The following is a 16,999-nucleotide window of genomic DNA, read 5'->3' on the forward strand; positions in this document are numbered from 1 at the left end:
GGGTGAGTACAAACGTACTCAGCAAGTCCAATCACACCCACGGAGGGCGAATAAACAGAGTATAATGCACAGGCTAATTCAAGGATAAGGTTAAGGTTTACTTTTGTGGAAATCAATATTTTATGCAAGGGTTCATTTGAAAGAAAACATTTCCAAAACCAGTTTTCTTGTACCTAGTAACACGAAGGGTTGATCCACACAAGATCCAAGTTTTAAGCTACTACCGAACTCCTCATCCGCCGTAGCACACGGCACAACTGCCGGACACATTTCCAAAACAACTCACGCCAACCCATCCCAAAGTAAACACTAGTTATGTGACCACACCGTAACTCGCCCAGTACTGTGGGCACGGCTATTCGAATAGGTTTTTAACTCTGCAGAGGTGTGCAACTTTACCGACAAGCGGGGTACCGCAACTCGATCACCTTAGTGTCGGTGCAGATCCCAACAAAGCCATTACCCACCTTAGCTAGACCTGACTAGCCATCACGGGATGCACCAAGGGGTCATTGACCTATCACAGAGGTTGTAACCGGGGCATAAGTCACACAGAGCTAATCCCTTCTCCTTGATCACCCATTGCTCTCAGCTCTCCTGATGGCTATCAGACTAACTAGTGGGGTTTATGCTAAGCCGTTGCCCATTCAACGGTCGAGTGGTTTGCACGATAGTAGAGTTAGGTGAGATGACACACCAACTCGGTCCTTAGTGGTGACAAGATGGATATCTCCCTTCCTTGCTCTGCCACACAGGCACAAGCACACCAAACGGCAAATCACACAGAAATGCCATCCATCCCGTCTAGACTCATCTTTCGAAAATTTCCACTTTTATCCCTTCCCACACACACACACACATTTTCTTTTTAAAACAAGTTGTATTGAGTATGAGGTCCTAAGCGTTCTAGCAGTGATTAACGTCCAAACAACACATTCAGACATTAACCTAAGTGGTCAAGGAATGGTTATAACAAATCAAGGGGTGGCTATCCAACCGTGTTTTCAGCAGGCAAAACATATGCAATTTTGTAAAACAGGCCAATAGATTGTGTTTATAAAAACTAGGACAAAAGCATGCATCAAAGGATGTGATTGAACTTGCCATCTTCAAAGCCTTCGGGGAGATCCTGATCGAAGCACTGTCCTTTGGGTTCGGGGTCACGGAACTGGTCCTCGTTCGCTGGCTCGCAGTATTGCTCGTCGATGGGTTCTCCCTCGTTCACACCGTGATCTATGACGCATACAAACAAACACACAATCAAGAAAAAGAAATAAAAATTTTATCGTTGAGCTCGATTCGGGAACAATTAAGATATGGAGATAGAAGTAATATATTTGGACGATTTCTTAATGGCAAGGCCAAAATTATGTTATGAGTGGCAAGGTAAAGTTTTAGGTAGGTCCGAGGTCGTTTGGTGCATGAAATGATAGGTTATATAAAGGTTTAGGGGTTAAATAAGGGTTCAGGGCTCATTTGTAAATTGTTTTGGAATGAAAGGACTTAGTTGTAACTTCTGGAAATATTTGGGGCCTGCTAGAAAGGTGTAGGGGTTTATTTGATATTAAGTTTATATGATGAGGGGTTAGTTTTCTAAATAGCTAAAAGCAGAAGGGCTTTTAAACTAAAGTGACACAAGGGGGGGTTCTTGTCGGGAATAGAGGGAAAGCCAGGGGGTTTTGTGGAAAAAGGCCTCCTCCTTCCTCCTCCCTCCACGGGAAATAGAGGAGGGGGAGGCAAGGCGCCGCTGGTGGCCAATCCGGCCGGCCCGAGCCCCGGCGACGGCCGTAGGGGGAGGGAAAAGGAGGAGGGAGGCGAGGGGGTTTGATTCCCTCGCTTACCTTAGACTGGGACGCGGTGAGGAGGCGGGGCAGCGGCGGGGGGCGGCGAAGGCTTGCGTGGCGGCAGCGCTAGAGGCAGGGAGGTGCTGGGCAGGGCGGTGCTGTGGGTTGTGGGAGCGCCGGGGGTGCTCCTCGGCCCCTTTTATAGGCGGCCGAGGCGGTGGAGATGGGAGTGGGGCGGTGGTGGCGGCCGGCGGGCACCGCGGGGTGCCATTAATGGCGCTTCGGTGTCGCGACGTGGCGTGCGGTGGCGAGGACGACAAGACAGCTCGGCAGGCGTGCAGGCACGTGGGGGGGGGCCGGGGCACTGCGCTTGTCGTCGCGCGGCTCGAGCGGCGAGGCGACGACTCGCGCGTGGGCGTGACCGGCGGCGAGGGCGGCTACAGGAGGGCGGTGGTGGCGCTGACCAGGGGGCGGCGCGGCGAGTTCCGGGGGCGCGCATGGCACGGCGGGGCGCGCAGTGTACTGGTGCCGCGGCATGGCGAGCTCGGCGCGGCGAGCGCGTCGCGCGTGCGCACGGCTCAGGGGTGGCTCGGCGCGGCGCGGTGCACGGCCAGGGAGGGCGTGCAGGGGTGAGCGGGAAGCGGCCGCGCGGCGGTGGCCGGGCCGGGCGCGCTCGGCGCATGGACGAGCAGGGGAGGTGGGGCACGCGCGGCGCTTGCGGCCAAGCGGCGCTTGGGTGCGCGCGGCAAGGGGGGAGGGAGGAAGGAGAGAGAAGGAAGGGAGGGGGAAGAAAATAAAAAAAGGGAAAAGAAAATGGAGAAAAGAAAAGAAAATGGGAAAAAGGAAAACGAAAAAGAAAAAGAAAAGGGGAGAGGGAGAAAGAGAATGGGAGAGATGCGTCGGCGCCGACCGCGGCGAGCATTCGCGCGTGGCCGACAGGCGGCCGAGTGGCGCGGGAAGGGACAACGGCGAGGAAAAAGAGGGAGGGAACGGTCGGCGGAGAAAAAAATGAAGGAACGTTAAATGAACTCAGGGTTTGGGAGGGCAAAAAAATTCAGATTAGGGTTTAGGGTTACTGAGCTCAACGATGAAAATAATTTTGAAAAAAGTTTAGCGAGTGGTTTATCTGGTAAATTTTCCGGGATGTCACAACAGGTTGCACAGGTGCTGTATGTTGCTGATCCTGCAAAAAAGACAAAACATGTTGTCGTCCCTAGAAAACTAGATATCATTGGAGTTGAGTGTATCGACGATGTGGAAGAATATAATCAGTATGATCAAATGAACATTTTCATAGATCTAGCACAGAAGATGAAGATTATAGAAGCAGGCATAAGAAAAGAGGACAAGCCATGGGCACGCAAAGATGGCGAATCAAGAATTGTTACAGCTTAAATATCTCATGAATTTCTGTATTTTGAAATAATTATTAGTACGAATGTCACCTGTTACTTTATTAACATTTGAGGTCTTTGTGTATGAATACTTCTATTTGCTATATACATTGACTTGTGACTTAGGTATTTTTCTTGTGTTCTCAAAATCACAATATTATTATGGAAAAATTTCATAAATTTTCGATGTGTTTTACTATTTATTTTACATTAAAATAAATTTTTGGAATAATTTTGGAAAATTATTTCTAGGGGCGGGCGCGTGAGTCGCCCGCCCCTACAAATGGATTTCCAGGGGCGGGCGGGGGCGTCGCCCGCCCCTACAAATCATTTTTCCAAAATTCATCTGGAAATTCGTTTAATGCAAAATAAATAGTAAAACACATCGAAAATTCATGAAATTTAAGCCATACAAATATGCTGACCTATAGACCTAGAGAAAATTATGAAATACATGATTTAATGCTTTCATTGTTTAAGAGTGAGCAAAATACAAATTTAGTCTCAAGGGTACATTGTAATGTAGTGTATAGGGTTACTTTGTAGTTTGGACACTTATTTTCAATAAATGAAGTAAAATGTGATTTTTATATATTTTACATGGTGATACATAGCATAGTATACGCATGGGAAAAATTTCAAATATTTTCGATGTGTTTTACCATTTGTTTTGCACTAAAAGATGTGTGGGATAATTTTGGAAAATTATTTCTAGGGGCGGACGAGGGCCTAGCTAGCCCTGACAATGGGTCACGATCCGGCCCTAGCCCCACTCCAATCCTATTTTGTTATTAGCTAGATCCAATCCCACTCCAGCCCCAACTAATTTGGGTCAACTCGATCCAATTCTATCCTTAATATCATAGAATCCTAACCCACTTAGGATCCTATTGGAGCCCAAGGATCCATGCCCACCAGCAATCCAAGGGCTCTCACAGTCATATGCTGCTACTAGCAATTTGTGCTACCACTAGCGATCCAATGGTCTTCACTGGGCCTTCACTAGTAATTTAGCTGAGTAGCTAATAAATGTGTCAATAGAAAAAATAAATTACATGTAAAAAAAGAAATAATAAATTACATCCACCAAATTTGACTTAAACTCAATTGCACTTGCATCTTTGAACACCCTCAGTATTGAACAAGTATATAAATTAAGTCATGATCACAAATTCTTGGCTGTAGCATAGTTTCTTCAACAGTACTAAGTACACAAGGCGGGCAATGGATAATATCAAGTGAAGAAGCATTAGAACACAAGACTATTACAAAGAGTGGCCATGTCTGCACCCTACAGAACAAAGCAATCACTTCACCAATCTTTTGTGCTATTTCCTGCATAGTTCCTCTACAAACTAGCAATGACCGCAAAACAGAAACAAGAGGGCCTATCAGAAACAAGGTGACACTGACATGGTGTGTAATAAATCAATGCAGCAGCAGCAGAAATATTGTTAGGATCATTAGTAACAAGGTGACACTGACATGTTTCAAGGTAGAATAACAGTAGCAACAAGATAAACTATGGTTAAGGTTCCAAAAATAATTAAGGCATAACAGTACATGGCATTATGACATCTCATATAAAAAAATAGTTGAAACAACAACTATCTGAATTATTGTCACAATGTCTTCACATTAAAAATGTATGTCAAGGACCTTAATGTCTTACTACTAAATAAGTACAACTAGCTGTTCAGGTTGACTGGACCATTAGCATTACTGAACCAGGTGTAGAGAACAAAATAATGACAGTTCACAAAGCTTCTACAGAAGCATGTTATATAGAAAATTATTAGTTCTACAGAAAATTGCTGGCTCTGCAGCAGCATGTCATCCAAAAAAAACTAGCATTCTATCAGGTTCCTGCAAGGGGACTGATCAAACATACGGTCTACAAATTGCAAAGAATATTCACTAGTATTAGAATATGCAGCTGCACAACTACATATCAATTTCAACTTCTCTCATGAACCACCAGCTAGGGCACTAACCTGTCAATCAGCATCTTCTTCCTCATCAGATTCAAACATGCGTTGTCCAGTCATTGGTTGACCTGCAATGAACAAGACAAACATATTAAACCACTATTATAAACATAACCAGCTTTGCAAAAATATATCTCAAATATGAAATTTACCTTCATCTGCATCATTCAAGCCAAACAAGCAGTCTTTCGCACATACTAATGCTTCAAGAATTTCTGGAGAGAGATATGTCTGATTTTTGCCAAGTATCCTTCCAGCACAACTAAAGGCAGATTCTGAGGACACCGTGCTTACAGGAATTGACAAGAAGTCTCTGGCCATCAAAGACAAGATAGGATAGGCATCTGAGTTTTTTTCCACCATGCCAGAACATTAAAGTTCTCTCCTGCTCTCACAACTACTCTAGGATCATCCAAATAAATGTCCAGTTCAGATCTTTCTAAGCGAGTCCTCGAGTTTTGTGATGAAAACTGTGCAAATGCAAACTCCACACGCCTTTTGCCATGAAGTCTAGAAGAACTCGACTCGCCCTGACTTAATACTTCCTCTTCATGTGAAGTGAAGACAGGACCGGCAATGTTCCTCACAATCCTCTCATACTCTAGATAATATTGATTCAAATATTGTTTGATCTCTCTCATCTTCTCTTGCACTTCTGCACTCTCAACAGTCATGAAATAGAACTTGACAAAGTCAGCTTTCATCGACGGATCTAGGACAGCAGCTATGAGAAGTATCATGCTAGGTGCAGCCCAGTACTTCTCAAACATGGTATACATAGCTTCAGCCAATGCATTGAGCAGTGAATTGGCATTCCACACCTCATCAAGCAATACATCTCGGATTGCCATCATCATCTTCATAGACATGCGAGCTGTTGGATGCCTATCTGCTGAAAATGCTTTTGTAGCATCACTGAACTGTTCTAGAAATTCATGAAGCCATGCAGCGTCCTGCCACTCTACTTCACTAGGACAATCTTGAAATTGCTCTACTGCAAATCTGTTGAGGGCTGCTTTGTACTTTAGAGCTTCATGCAACATATCATATGTAGCATTCCAATGGTGGGGAACATCTAGAACCAGCCCCGACTTGCCTCTGAGACCTAATGTCTGCACGATTGAGTTGAATGTTTGCAGCCGTGAAGGTGTAGAGGTGGCAACCTTGATAATGTCCCTTATTCTTTTAATTGCATTTGGAATGACTTGTAGCCCTGCTTGAACCATTATATTGAGTACATGAGCAGCACATCTGACATGTAGATCTTCACCATTAAAGAACATCTGCGGACCTAGAGCGGCACGCAAGTCTCTAATTGCTCTATTGTTCACACTTGCATTATCTAGAATCACTGAGAACACACGATCAACCAAATCCCACTCCATTAAGCAAGCAGTAATTCCATCTTGAACAACAAATGAGTTATGAGGGTAAGAGATATGCTTAAATGCAATGATCTTCTTCTGGAGTTCAAACTCTTCATCGATGTAATGAGCTGTAACTCCAAGATACCCCAAGTTTTGGTTAGACGACCAGAGATCAGCTGTTAAGCTAACATGAGACTTCAACTTTGTGATCTTATTTTGTAGCTGCAATTTCTCTTCTTCGTACAACATCATACAATCTGCACGAACTATTTGTCGACCGACCACATTGAATGATGGCTGACAATAGTTTATCATCTCTCTCCAAGTTGGATCATCTGCTTTGCGAAATGCAACCTCACCATGAAGAAAATACTTGGCAATGAGGCCTCTGAATACCACATGATCGAACACAGAATTATCTCTACTGGGCGTGTTCTTCAAAGATGCTAAGAATGTATCCCTGTCCTCTTGAGGGATATGATGCCAGTAATATCCAATATGCCTGTTCAAATGAGTTGTTCCTTTCCCTGGCACAGAAGATAACTGAAGCTTACAATACTTGCAGACATCCTTCTCCACTCCATCAATGAGTTCTGTGTCAACATAAGTCCAAACTTTGGCTCTCTTTTTCCTTGACCTACCTGACTGATCAGTGGATATAGCATCCTCAACCTCTGCTGCGGTTGCTGATGAAACTCTTTCCATAATACCACACACTGTAAAAGAGGTAGCGTGAATAATATGGATAATTTAAATCTGAACTGAACCACAAACAAAATTTCATCTTTTTTTTAAAGAATTACTGACTACTAAAGCAACTAAAATCAAAGCTAGTACAGTTCACAATCAAGATAGTACAGATCAAGCAAGTTCATATCTAGATGAGAAACCATCCGAGTAGTACAGATCGAGCAAGTTCATATGTAGATGAGAAACCTTTTAGCTAAAATAGAATACAACGTGATGTTGATCTATGAACCCAGCCAGTACTATGAACCGATATGAATCAAATAATGACGCAAAGGCAGGTGATGGGCATCGGCATCTGGGCAAGCGGACGGCCGAGCAGAGCAGAGCTAACAACCGGATGAACCTTCCACGAATCCCAGACATTGGAAAGAAACCAAGAAGCGCCATTACCGGTAGGGTTGCCGCCGGGGGACAGTAGATCCGGATGAGAAGACGAACGGCGAGACCGCGACAGGCTTGGCAACGCTGCCGCCGCCGCGATGACTCCTCCAATCACCGCCGCCTCCGCCACCGATAACACCTCCAATCGCCGCCTCCGCCGCGATGGCTCAGGAGGCCGAGGACGACTCTGCGAGGGAGACGCAAACTGCAGAATCCATTCCAGGATCCTCGGGCCGACTCGCTTCCTAGAATCCTTGAACCAACTCTGGCCGCGTGTACAGCCCAATCTTTTTCTGGGCCAATCCAATCCAACTCGACCCTTTTGTATATATAGCCCACAAACGATCCGTAAAACTAGGCTTGCGAGTTTGGAGGCCCTTTCGGCCCTTGGGCTTACATGATCCATTGTCAGGGCTAGGCCTAGCCCGCCCCTAGAAATCAATTTACAGGGGCGGGCGGGCGGGGCCGTTGCCTGCCCCTAGAAATTGGTTTGTAGGGGTGGGCTACGCCCCCGTCCGCCCCTGGAAATGGCGACTATATATACCACTAGGACTTAGAAAAATTTCAAACATGAGGGCGCACTACAGACCGACGCCGGGAGGCTGCCGAATTTTTTCGTGCTCTCTCCCCGTGCCGCCGGTGCTCCCCGCGTGCCGTCGCTCCAACTCCTTGCCCCGCGCACCGCCGCTCCTCCTCCTCGGCCCGCGCCGCCGCTCCTGCTCCTCGCCCCGCGCTCGCTTGGTGCTTCCCCGGCCCTGGCCCTTCTCCGTGCGTGCGGATCCACCGGATCCGGCTTCACTGCGCCCCGCGCCGTCGCCGCTCGTCCCCAGGCCATCATCCACCCCGGGCCCGCCTCCTCCTCCTCCTCCTCGATGACGACCACCGCTGTTGCTCCTCCCCGAGCCCTCCACCTCCGCCCCTCACGCCTCCCCCTCCGGCCCGCCACCGAGCGCCGCCGCCGCCATTCCTCGACGCCGAGCGCCGCCGCCGCCGCCGCCACTCCCCCCTAAGCCCACCTCTGCCCGGGCCCGCCTCCTCCTTGCCCCGGCCCCGCCTCCGTGCCCCTGCCTCACCGCCGACGCCGTATGAAGGTGCCGAGGACCCGATTGCTTTTTCAAAATTTTGGCAGGGACCTTAGTGCAAATTGTTTGTGAATTTGAGTATGGAATTTGACAGCAAAATCTTGGCAGGGACCTTAGTGCAAATTGAGTGTTGAATTTTAGTATAGAATTTGAGTGCAAAATCTTGGTAGGAACCTTATTGCAAATTGCTTTATCAAAATCTTGGCAGGGGCCTTAGTGCAAATAGTGCAAATAAAGTATAGAATTGGAGTATATGAAATATTTTTGTACATATGAAATGAAAATTTATTCTATACTTGTGATATTCACGTTGTTAGTATTGTTAATTTCAAATGTATATTTGAATTTGACATGAAATTTGAGTATATGAAATTTGAGCATGTGAATTTGAGTATATGAAATTTTTCTATACACGTGAAATGAAAATTTATTCTATACTTGATTTCTAATGTACATTTGAATTTGATATGAAATTTGAGTATATGAAATTTGAGCATGTGAATTTGAGTATATGAAATTTTTCTATACACGTGAAATGAAAATTTATTCTATACTTGATTTCTAATGTACATTTGAATTTGATATGAAATTTGAGCATGTGAATATGAGTATATGAAATTTTTCTGTACACGTGAAATGAAAAATTATTCTATACTTGATTTCTAATGTACATTTCAATTTGATACGAAATTTGAGTATATGAAATTTAAGCATTTGAATTTGATATAAAATTTGAGTATATGATATTGCAAGTGGCAAGATCCGCTTGATCCATTCCCTATTGAACCAAGACAAAGCCGTTCAAGGGAGGAACTTGATCCGGATTACGAACCGGAAGGACGTCAGGTAATGCATATAAGATTGAACCCATACTATACGTTTTCATAGACTATGTGTAACGAATTGTTGGATCGTATGATCCATGTAAGTGGCAGGAAGGGGTAAGCGCAGACGCCGACCCCCTTGCCCTACAGAGGAAGACAATGCAAGCTCGGGCCCGGATCCTGCAACTATGTCCTTGGAGAACAAAAACAAAAGGAAGCGGCGTCAACGAGGAAGAAACCACTACCCCGAAGGGAAGTATACGGTTAATGCAGTTAGCGCGGCAGGAGAGCCCGTAGAACCCCCGGAGATTGCAGCAAAGTTCCGTAACGCCATCGGTGCTATAATCAGAACAAAAATGGTTCTGGATCCAACAATCGCCAATTGGGCACTGGTTCCCGCGAGCAAGAAAGAAGCAATTTGGCAGTTGTTGAGCGGTACTCTTGTTCTGCCAAGAGGAACAACAGAGAAAGTTAAATATTATGCTATGAAGATGCTAGGTGAAGCTTTTCGCCGGTGGAAAAGTCACCTGATTACCGAGTACGTCCAGAAGGGTCAAACTCCATTTTCAGAATTTGGGGACATCACACTAGCATAGTGGGAAGAATTTGTTCGACAAAAGACCACTAAAGAAGCTCTAGCCCTTAGCCAGAAAAATCGAGAACTAGCACAGAGCAACATACATAAAGTCTGTCTTGGGCCAGGTGGGTACCAAAGGAAGGTGGACCAATGGCGGCGTCAAAGAGAGGCGGCAATAGGTGTCGGGTAGCCGGATCCTTACGAAGGATTGGATGAACGTGGATGGAGGTGGCTTGAAGCAAGGAAGCCAAAAATAGTTGAAGGAAAGCCAAAATTTGATCGCCCCGAGACCGAAGCGGTGGCAGACAAAATGTTAGAACTTGCCGAGCTTCAAAAACAAGGAAAGTTCAAACCACATAGGGAGAGGGATGTGCGAGTACAACAATTGGGTCAAAGGAGCATGGAGGGCGCGTCAAAGGTTTGTCCTCTAAGTTGAACCTCAAGGATGGGTTCGAGAAGGATCGGTCAAGGTACAGGAGCCATGACCACTACAAAGAAGAAATTGTGGCAGCGGCAGAGATTGCAATGGAGGATGTTGGCGCTCCTTAAGTACCCATTTTACTATATGATTAGGAGTTGTTTTGGTAAATCCTTCGGGATGGTTCATGTACTAACTCGCCACTTGGCACCCGAACTTGACCATTTTCGATTTTGTTCTGGATTTTGGAGCATGTTGCATTTTGACAGGAAATTGGACATTTTCGGAGATGTTTTGACGCATGGTTACAGCTGGGTTAAGATGAGGAATAAGAGCAAGAGGCCACACGAAAAAGATGGGACCGAAAGGGGGCCAAAAAAGGCCCAGGCCGGCCGGCCTGGAGTCCTTGTGCCAGCTGGCCTAGCCCTTTTCGGAGCCCAATCGGTCTCGGTTTTCTTCAGCACGAAGTATGCGTCAACCCTAATTTATGTTTTACCAAAACCACCGACCATATATGCCTATAAATACCCCGAAGCCGCCGTCAAAGAAAGAGGACCGCAGAGGGAGATCGCAGAGATCGCAGAGAAAGAGCATCCAGAGATACATTCGAGTTAGACACAAGAGAAAGGCGACACCAGAGGCCTCATCGCCCCTCGGCGCCGCTGCAAGTTGGAGGACAGCAAGGGATCCATCCCTTGCCGGAGATTTCATCACCATGATCGACTACGCTTCCCTTAGCTTCATGGGGTAAAGTCCTCGTTTGTTCATGGGGTTGTAAGGAGATCTTGAGTTGTAATTGCCGAATCCTTTATGAGATTGATCTATCATGATTCTTGTTGATGATGCTTTGATGCCTAATAGTTCGCGACTTGGCTTTGGGTTTGCTTTGCTCTTGCATGGTTTACTTAGATTACATCAACTATCGTGTTCTTGTTGATTCGTTACCGATTATCCTCGTGTAGTGACAGTATGCGGGAGGGAAAGGTTTTGATCTTGGAACACACCTTTGGTAGATTAGATCTGTTCTTCGTTGCTTGGCGATTACATCTCTAGTGATCCTTTTCCCTATGGACAAATGCTCTTCATATCTTGTGCACACATCTATCATTGCTCACTAGTCTAGATTAGATTAGATTGGTTAGATTAGATCTATTTCATACTCAATCACCCAATATAGATCTTTTACCAATATCATTAGTGCTTAGTTAAGCATAGTAATACACTTGTTCCGTGGATTGATAAACCTTGGGGGAATACTCTAAGGGAAAAGCTACACGATCCGTGCGCTTGCGGTACGTAAATTGGCGCTTTAAGAAGCGTCAACAGAGGCAAAGTTTAAGGATTTGTTGAGGGCAACAGTTGTGGACCAGCAGTCGGGGCAACTTTTGTTCAACTCGGTGCAAGAGGTGGGGCAAAACTAGTTGGTGGTCATGCCGGCGCCCCCTCCGGTACTTGCCCAACCGAGTACATGTGCTCAGAGCAGTATCGCCTCGACCACTGGAGAGCTATATCTGGTGGATAGAATAACAACTTCTACTCCCTGCTTGTTGCTCTATCCGATCGGCAGGGCTGGAAAGACAAAAGAAGTCGCTAAGGCCCTGGTAGAGCCCGTCGGGGGTTTATTTGAAGGGAAGCCGGTCCCACCCATGTACGCATGCGTACAAGTGGAGCAAGTGTTGAATTCAATTTATGAGTATAATGAGATAGACATCCCCACTGCAGGTGGGAAGAATTTCCTTGGACAATGTGTCGGCAACACAATTCTTTGGCATAAGCGAGATATTGTACTGCTTGATCAAATACCCTCGGCTCCGCGAGATGCATCACCACCGGCGGCTCCGCGATCACCACCTGCTCCACGATCACCACTGGCTCCACCATCGCGAGATGCATCACCACAGGCTCCGCAGTCACCACGGGCTCCATCCCGAGAGGCATCACCAGCTCCACTCCGAGAGGAAACTCCACCTGCCCCGCGATCACCACCAGCTCCACTCCGAGAGGCATCACCACCAGCCCCACGATCACCACCGGCTACATTCCGAGAGGCATCTCCACCTGCCCCGCGATCACCACCGGGTACATCCCGAGAGGCATCTCCACCTGCCCCGCGATCACCACCGGCTACATCCCGAGAGGCATCTCCACCTGCCCCACGATCATCGGCCCCGACAAAGGCTCCAATAGTAGCACAGAAACAACAGCCACTGCATGAGGTGCCGCGAGTGATACGTGCTTATGAAGAGCTAAAGGACAGAAAAGAGATTGAAGACTTGTGGCACAAAGCAAACACGAAGCAGGCTGATCCAAAGCATAAAGTGAAGGACAAGACAAAGGCGAAGTCAAAAGATGATTCAACCTCTACTGCTAAAAGATCAGGATTTTCCCAGCCCCGCACTGACACGAACTTCAAACAAATAGTCGGGGTCGATGGGATTCCAGATTTGCCTAATTGTCCTAAGAAGTTTACGTACGGACGGCCACTTCTACCTGATTGGTTCCTCCAGGATGTTCCACGTGAAATGCAGCGGATGCATAATTGGTACATTAGGGCATGCAGACTTGGGCTTCATATCATATCCGCTCCATACTATTCCCAAGTATTTGGACCTGCAGGCCCTGGCATCACTGATGTCTTGTTCGATTTTCAAGACATCCACGCTATGTTCCGCCTCAAAGAACTTGACATCGAGATGGTTAGATTATGGTGCATGTAAGTGCCTCATTGATACTTAATTTGATTTATGCTTCAGTCTTAACTACTATATATACGCATATCTTATTAATTATATAATTCTATTCTACAGGATGCAAACAAGTGATGCATATGTCTTAGGTAGAAGGATCAAGTATCTTGATCCTCTAGCAATTTGTGAGGCTAAGCACAGCGGGCTAAATACGTGGAAAGAGGACCATGATCTCTTCAAGAACTGTAAAATGCCTGCGCATATAGCTAAGGAATGAAAATTTCACCTCAAAGAGGCCATGAAGATGGTGGCGGCCTACATAGCAAAAATGATGAAAAAATAGGAAGATGATGCTGATGTCATTTTTGCGCCATATAACATTAGGTACTTCTACTTTTAATCATTTGTTACAATATACACTTGCTCCGATTCATAGCTGAAAAAATACAGATTTAATATTGCAGAAATCACTGGATCATTTTTGCACTGCAACCCAAGATTGAAAGAGTCCTTGGATTATCCAAAGAACAAATACGCTGATTTCTTATTCATCCTCAGAATGTTAGTGCACTTACTATGCTTCATACGTATATCATGCAAAATTTCGCATAAATAACATGCATTTATAGACTAACTTCTCACTTCTATCCTTTTCAAACAGGGCTTACCAGCAATATATTGCATTAAATGGTGCTCATCCCCCTGAGAAGCCTAAAGAAATGACTCTACGCACATACTTTCCGTGCCACAAGCAACCTGCTTGCTCTGTGTACTGCGGGTATTACTTGTGCGAGCATCTCAGGGTACAAGGGAGATACACAACTGATCCTGAAAATGTAAGGGACTACTATTTATTACGCATAGATTTACATGTGTTACATTATTTTTGCGTATATCTAACACTTGTGCCTACTTTTTTCATGGATTCTCGTTAATTTTAGGACCATCCCGAAAGGAACTATGGGCAACTTCATGAGAAACAACTTCTAGAAGTAGTCGCCGATTTATGCCGTTTCATCATGCACGAAGTGATCAACCCGAGGGGAACATTTTATGATAAACACAGCGAATTAGCAACGGAGAGTAAATATCTTGGTCTTCGTGAGTGGGAGAACAAGAAGCACTGTGCCTCCTCTAGTAGCATCGGTAAATAGGAGAAAACTATGCATTCAAGATACAATTTTAATGATGTACTATATTAGTTATATACGCTTTGTAATGATACAAGTCTGTGGTTAATCACTACATTTAATTTTACATTTGTATTTATTGATATTTATGAAAGGTTCCACGTCGATCACTAGGACATTCGATTGTGAACTAGCTCGATAGAACAATATAGTTGATATTCGATTGCGAACTAGCTCGATAGAACAATATAGCGGGAATCCATATTTCAAATCGCTGTATTATTTTTTGTGGGCCCCAAAAATATTTCTAGGGCCGGGCGACCGCATGAGCCGCCCCTGGAAATAGATTTTCAGGGGCGGTCTGGGCCGTGGACTGTCAATAAAAATTGATTTCCAGGGGCGGTCTGGGCCATGGACGGCCCCTAAAATTCGATTTCCAGGGGCGGTTTGTGCCGTGAACCGCCCCTGAAAATTGATTTCCAGGGGCAGCTCAAGCGGTCGCCCGGCCCTGGAAATCAATTTCCAGGGGCGGGTAATGCACCCGCTCCTAGCTATTTCTAGGAGCGGAGATTAGGGGCGGGTGTGCTGTCCGCCCCTAAAAATATGATTTAGCCCGCCCCTACAAAGCTTTTTTGTAGGTGCCTTGTAGGCATTTGAAGCTTCCTATACGGTAGAGTAGGACGGCTTCATGGCAAGGCATTCCCCTCTTAGCGGATCAAGATGTCCTTCTCCATTCTCAAGAATCCATGCATTCTCACCACAGGTTGTACCCCAAGAGTTCTTCATCAGCCAATACCATGGTTTTAAATCGCCGGCTAAGGCATTCAGCGGCAAGGCTACCGTTACGGTTTTTAGTGGGCTAAATGCCATAGCGGTTGTCTTTCCTGAAAGCTATAGCCGTCTATAGCAGAAGCTATAGCCGTCTATTTAGAACCTTGGCCAATACTTGGTGCCGTCACTGGCCTTTCTATAACGAATAGCTGCAATGCCATGGTCCAGGCCAATGCCACAAGAGCCGGTCATCACACCAACATAGTAGATCTCAAATGTCATGTCTCCTCCATCTACCGCCACTGACACAGGCTGGTTGGCTACAGCCTTCATAAGGACCACCTCCTTGTTCGCTGGCACATCATCATATCGCTTGATGGTTGCCGCGCTGCTCGATCCGCCCTTGCATTTGCCATCTTGTGCAGTGTAAAGGTAGCTAGACTAAGTGGTAAGATGTAACATCCCTAAAATTTACTAACCAAATTCACTCGCTAAAAATTTATTTTCAAAACCTTTTCATCGCTGAGCTCCAATCCTTCCCCGGTGATTTCACCATCCCGACACCAAAACAAATCACCGTCCCATCCCTTCTCTCTTTTTCCCTCATCCCGCATGTGTGTTGCTTGACCGGCCGAAACCACAGTACGAGCTCATGACCGTCGCCGCGAATCCTGCCGACACCTCTCCCTCTTTCTCTCTTTCCCTCTATCTTTCCCTTTTCTTTTTTTCCCTTTTTTTCTTTTTCCCTTCTCCTTCCTCCTCCCTCCCTCTCTCCTCTGTCACTACCGCGCACGGCGCCCGCACCCCCCAACCACCAGCCACCCCCACTTGCGGCCGCTCCTGCCCGCCCCGTCCCCTCGCCGTCTCCTCAGTGCCACCGGGCCGCTAGGCGATGCCGGCAAGTGACCGAGCCGACCCCCACCGCCATTACTGCCACGCCGTGCTCGCCGGCCAGCTGCCCACTGCGCCCCCTCCTCCTCACCTCGCCTCGGCCTATAAGTAGGCCCTCCACGCCGCTCTCCACCTCCACAACTCCACCCACCACAGCTAGCCCCCTCCTCGGCTCTGCAGCACCGCCGCCATAGCTGCCGCCGCCCACCTCCCGCCTGCCGCCGTGGCCAGGCCATCTCACACCGCCTCCGCTCAAGGTGAGGAGGGGAATTGAATCCCCTCGTCCCCCTCTTCCTGAACTAGTGGAAATTGATGCTTCCATGATGTTTTTCCGCATGACATTTGGAACTTCGTCATTGAATAGACCACATCTATGACGAAAATCCCATGTTCGTCATAGGTCTTTGGCGGCAGCCCTCGGACACTACGCAATCGTGACGAAAGTAAATCACGCGTCACAGGACAACATGGGTTTCGTCATAGTTTATCTGCGCAACCCTCAGCCCCTGCAAAACCGTGACAAAAGTAAAACACACGTCACAGAACAACATTTCATATCGTCACCAACAACAACAGCAGGGCATGTTTCAACTATAGTGAGACAGGGCATTTCATCGCTAACTGCCCGTATGCCAACAACTAGCCAGCAACCTCAGCCTTCTCCAACTCTGTGAACGGACCAAGGACAGTGGTGTCAGGTGCCAAATGAGTGCCCATCCGCAACACTAGTAACGCCAACAACAACAACCAGCAGATGAGGCAGCCCCAGCAGTCATTTGGATGAGCTCGCGTCAACCACATCAACACGCAATAGGCTCAAGGAGCTCAGGGCTTAGTGCTCGGTGAGTTTCTAGTCAGCTCAACTCTTGTCACAATATTATTTGATTCTGGAGCATCATATTCATTCATATCATCAATCTTTGTGTAGAAGCACAATATACCTATAGTACTACTA

General features: G+C 46.5%; 2 protein-coding genes across 2 annotated transcripts; one reads left to right on the top strand and one right to left on the bottom strand.

The window, feature by feature from the left end:
- Window positions 1–13,787: 13,787 nt before the first annotated feature.
- LOC120640321 lies at window positions 13,788–14,440 on the top strand. The gene is made up of 3 exons (XM_039916163.1): window positions 13,788–13,813; window positions 13,914–14,088; window positions 14,194–14,440. Coding segments are annotated over exons 1-3 (390 nt in total). The 5' UTR covers window positions 13,788–13,811; the 3' UTR covers window positions 14,407–14,440.
- An 869-nt stretch (window positions 14,441–15,309) lies between these two features.
- On the bottom strand, window positions 15,310–16,381 carry LOC120639970 (cysteine protease 1-like). Its single transcript, XM_039915879.1, has 2 exons — window positions 16,085–16,381; window positions 15,310–15,594 (listed from the first exon to the last, which is right to left on the bottom strand). The coding sequence occupies exons 1-2, from the start codon at window positions 16,379–16,381 to the stop codon at window positions 15,310–15,312; spliced, it is 582 nt and encodes a 193-aa protein (XP_039771813.1).
- Between the last annotated feature and the right edge of the window lie 618 nt (window positions 16,382–16,999).

This window comes from Panicum virgatum, chromosome 7K, assembly GCF_016808335.1.
Source record: "Panicum virgatum strain AP13 chromosome 7K, P.virgatum_v5, whole genome shotgun sequence".
Classification (NCBI taxonomy): domain Eukaryota; kingdom Viridiplantae; phylum Streptophyta; class Magnoliopsida; order Poales; family Poaceae; genus Panicum; species Panicum virgatum.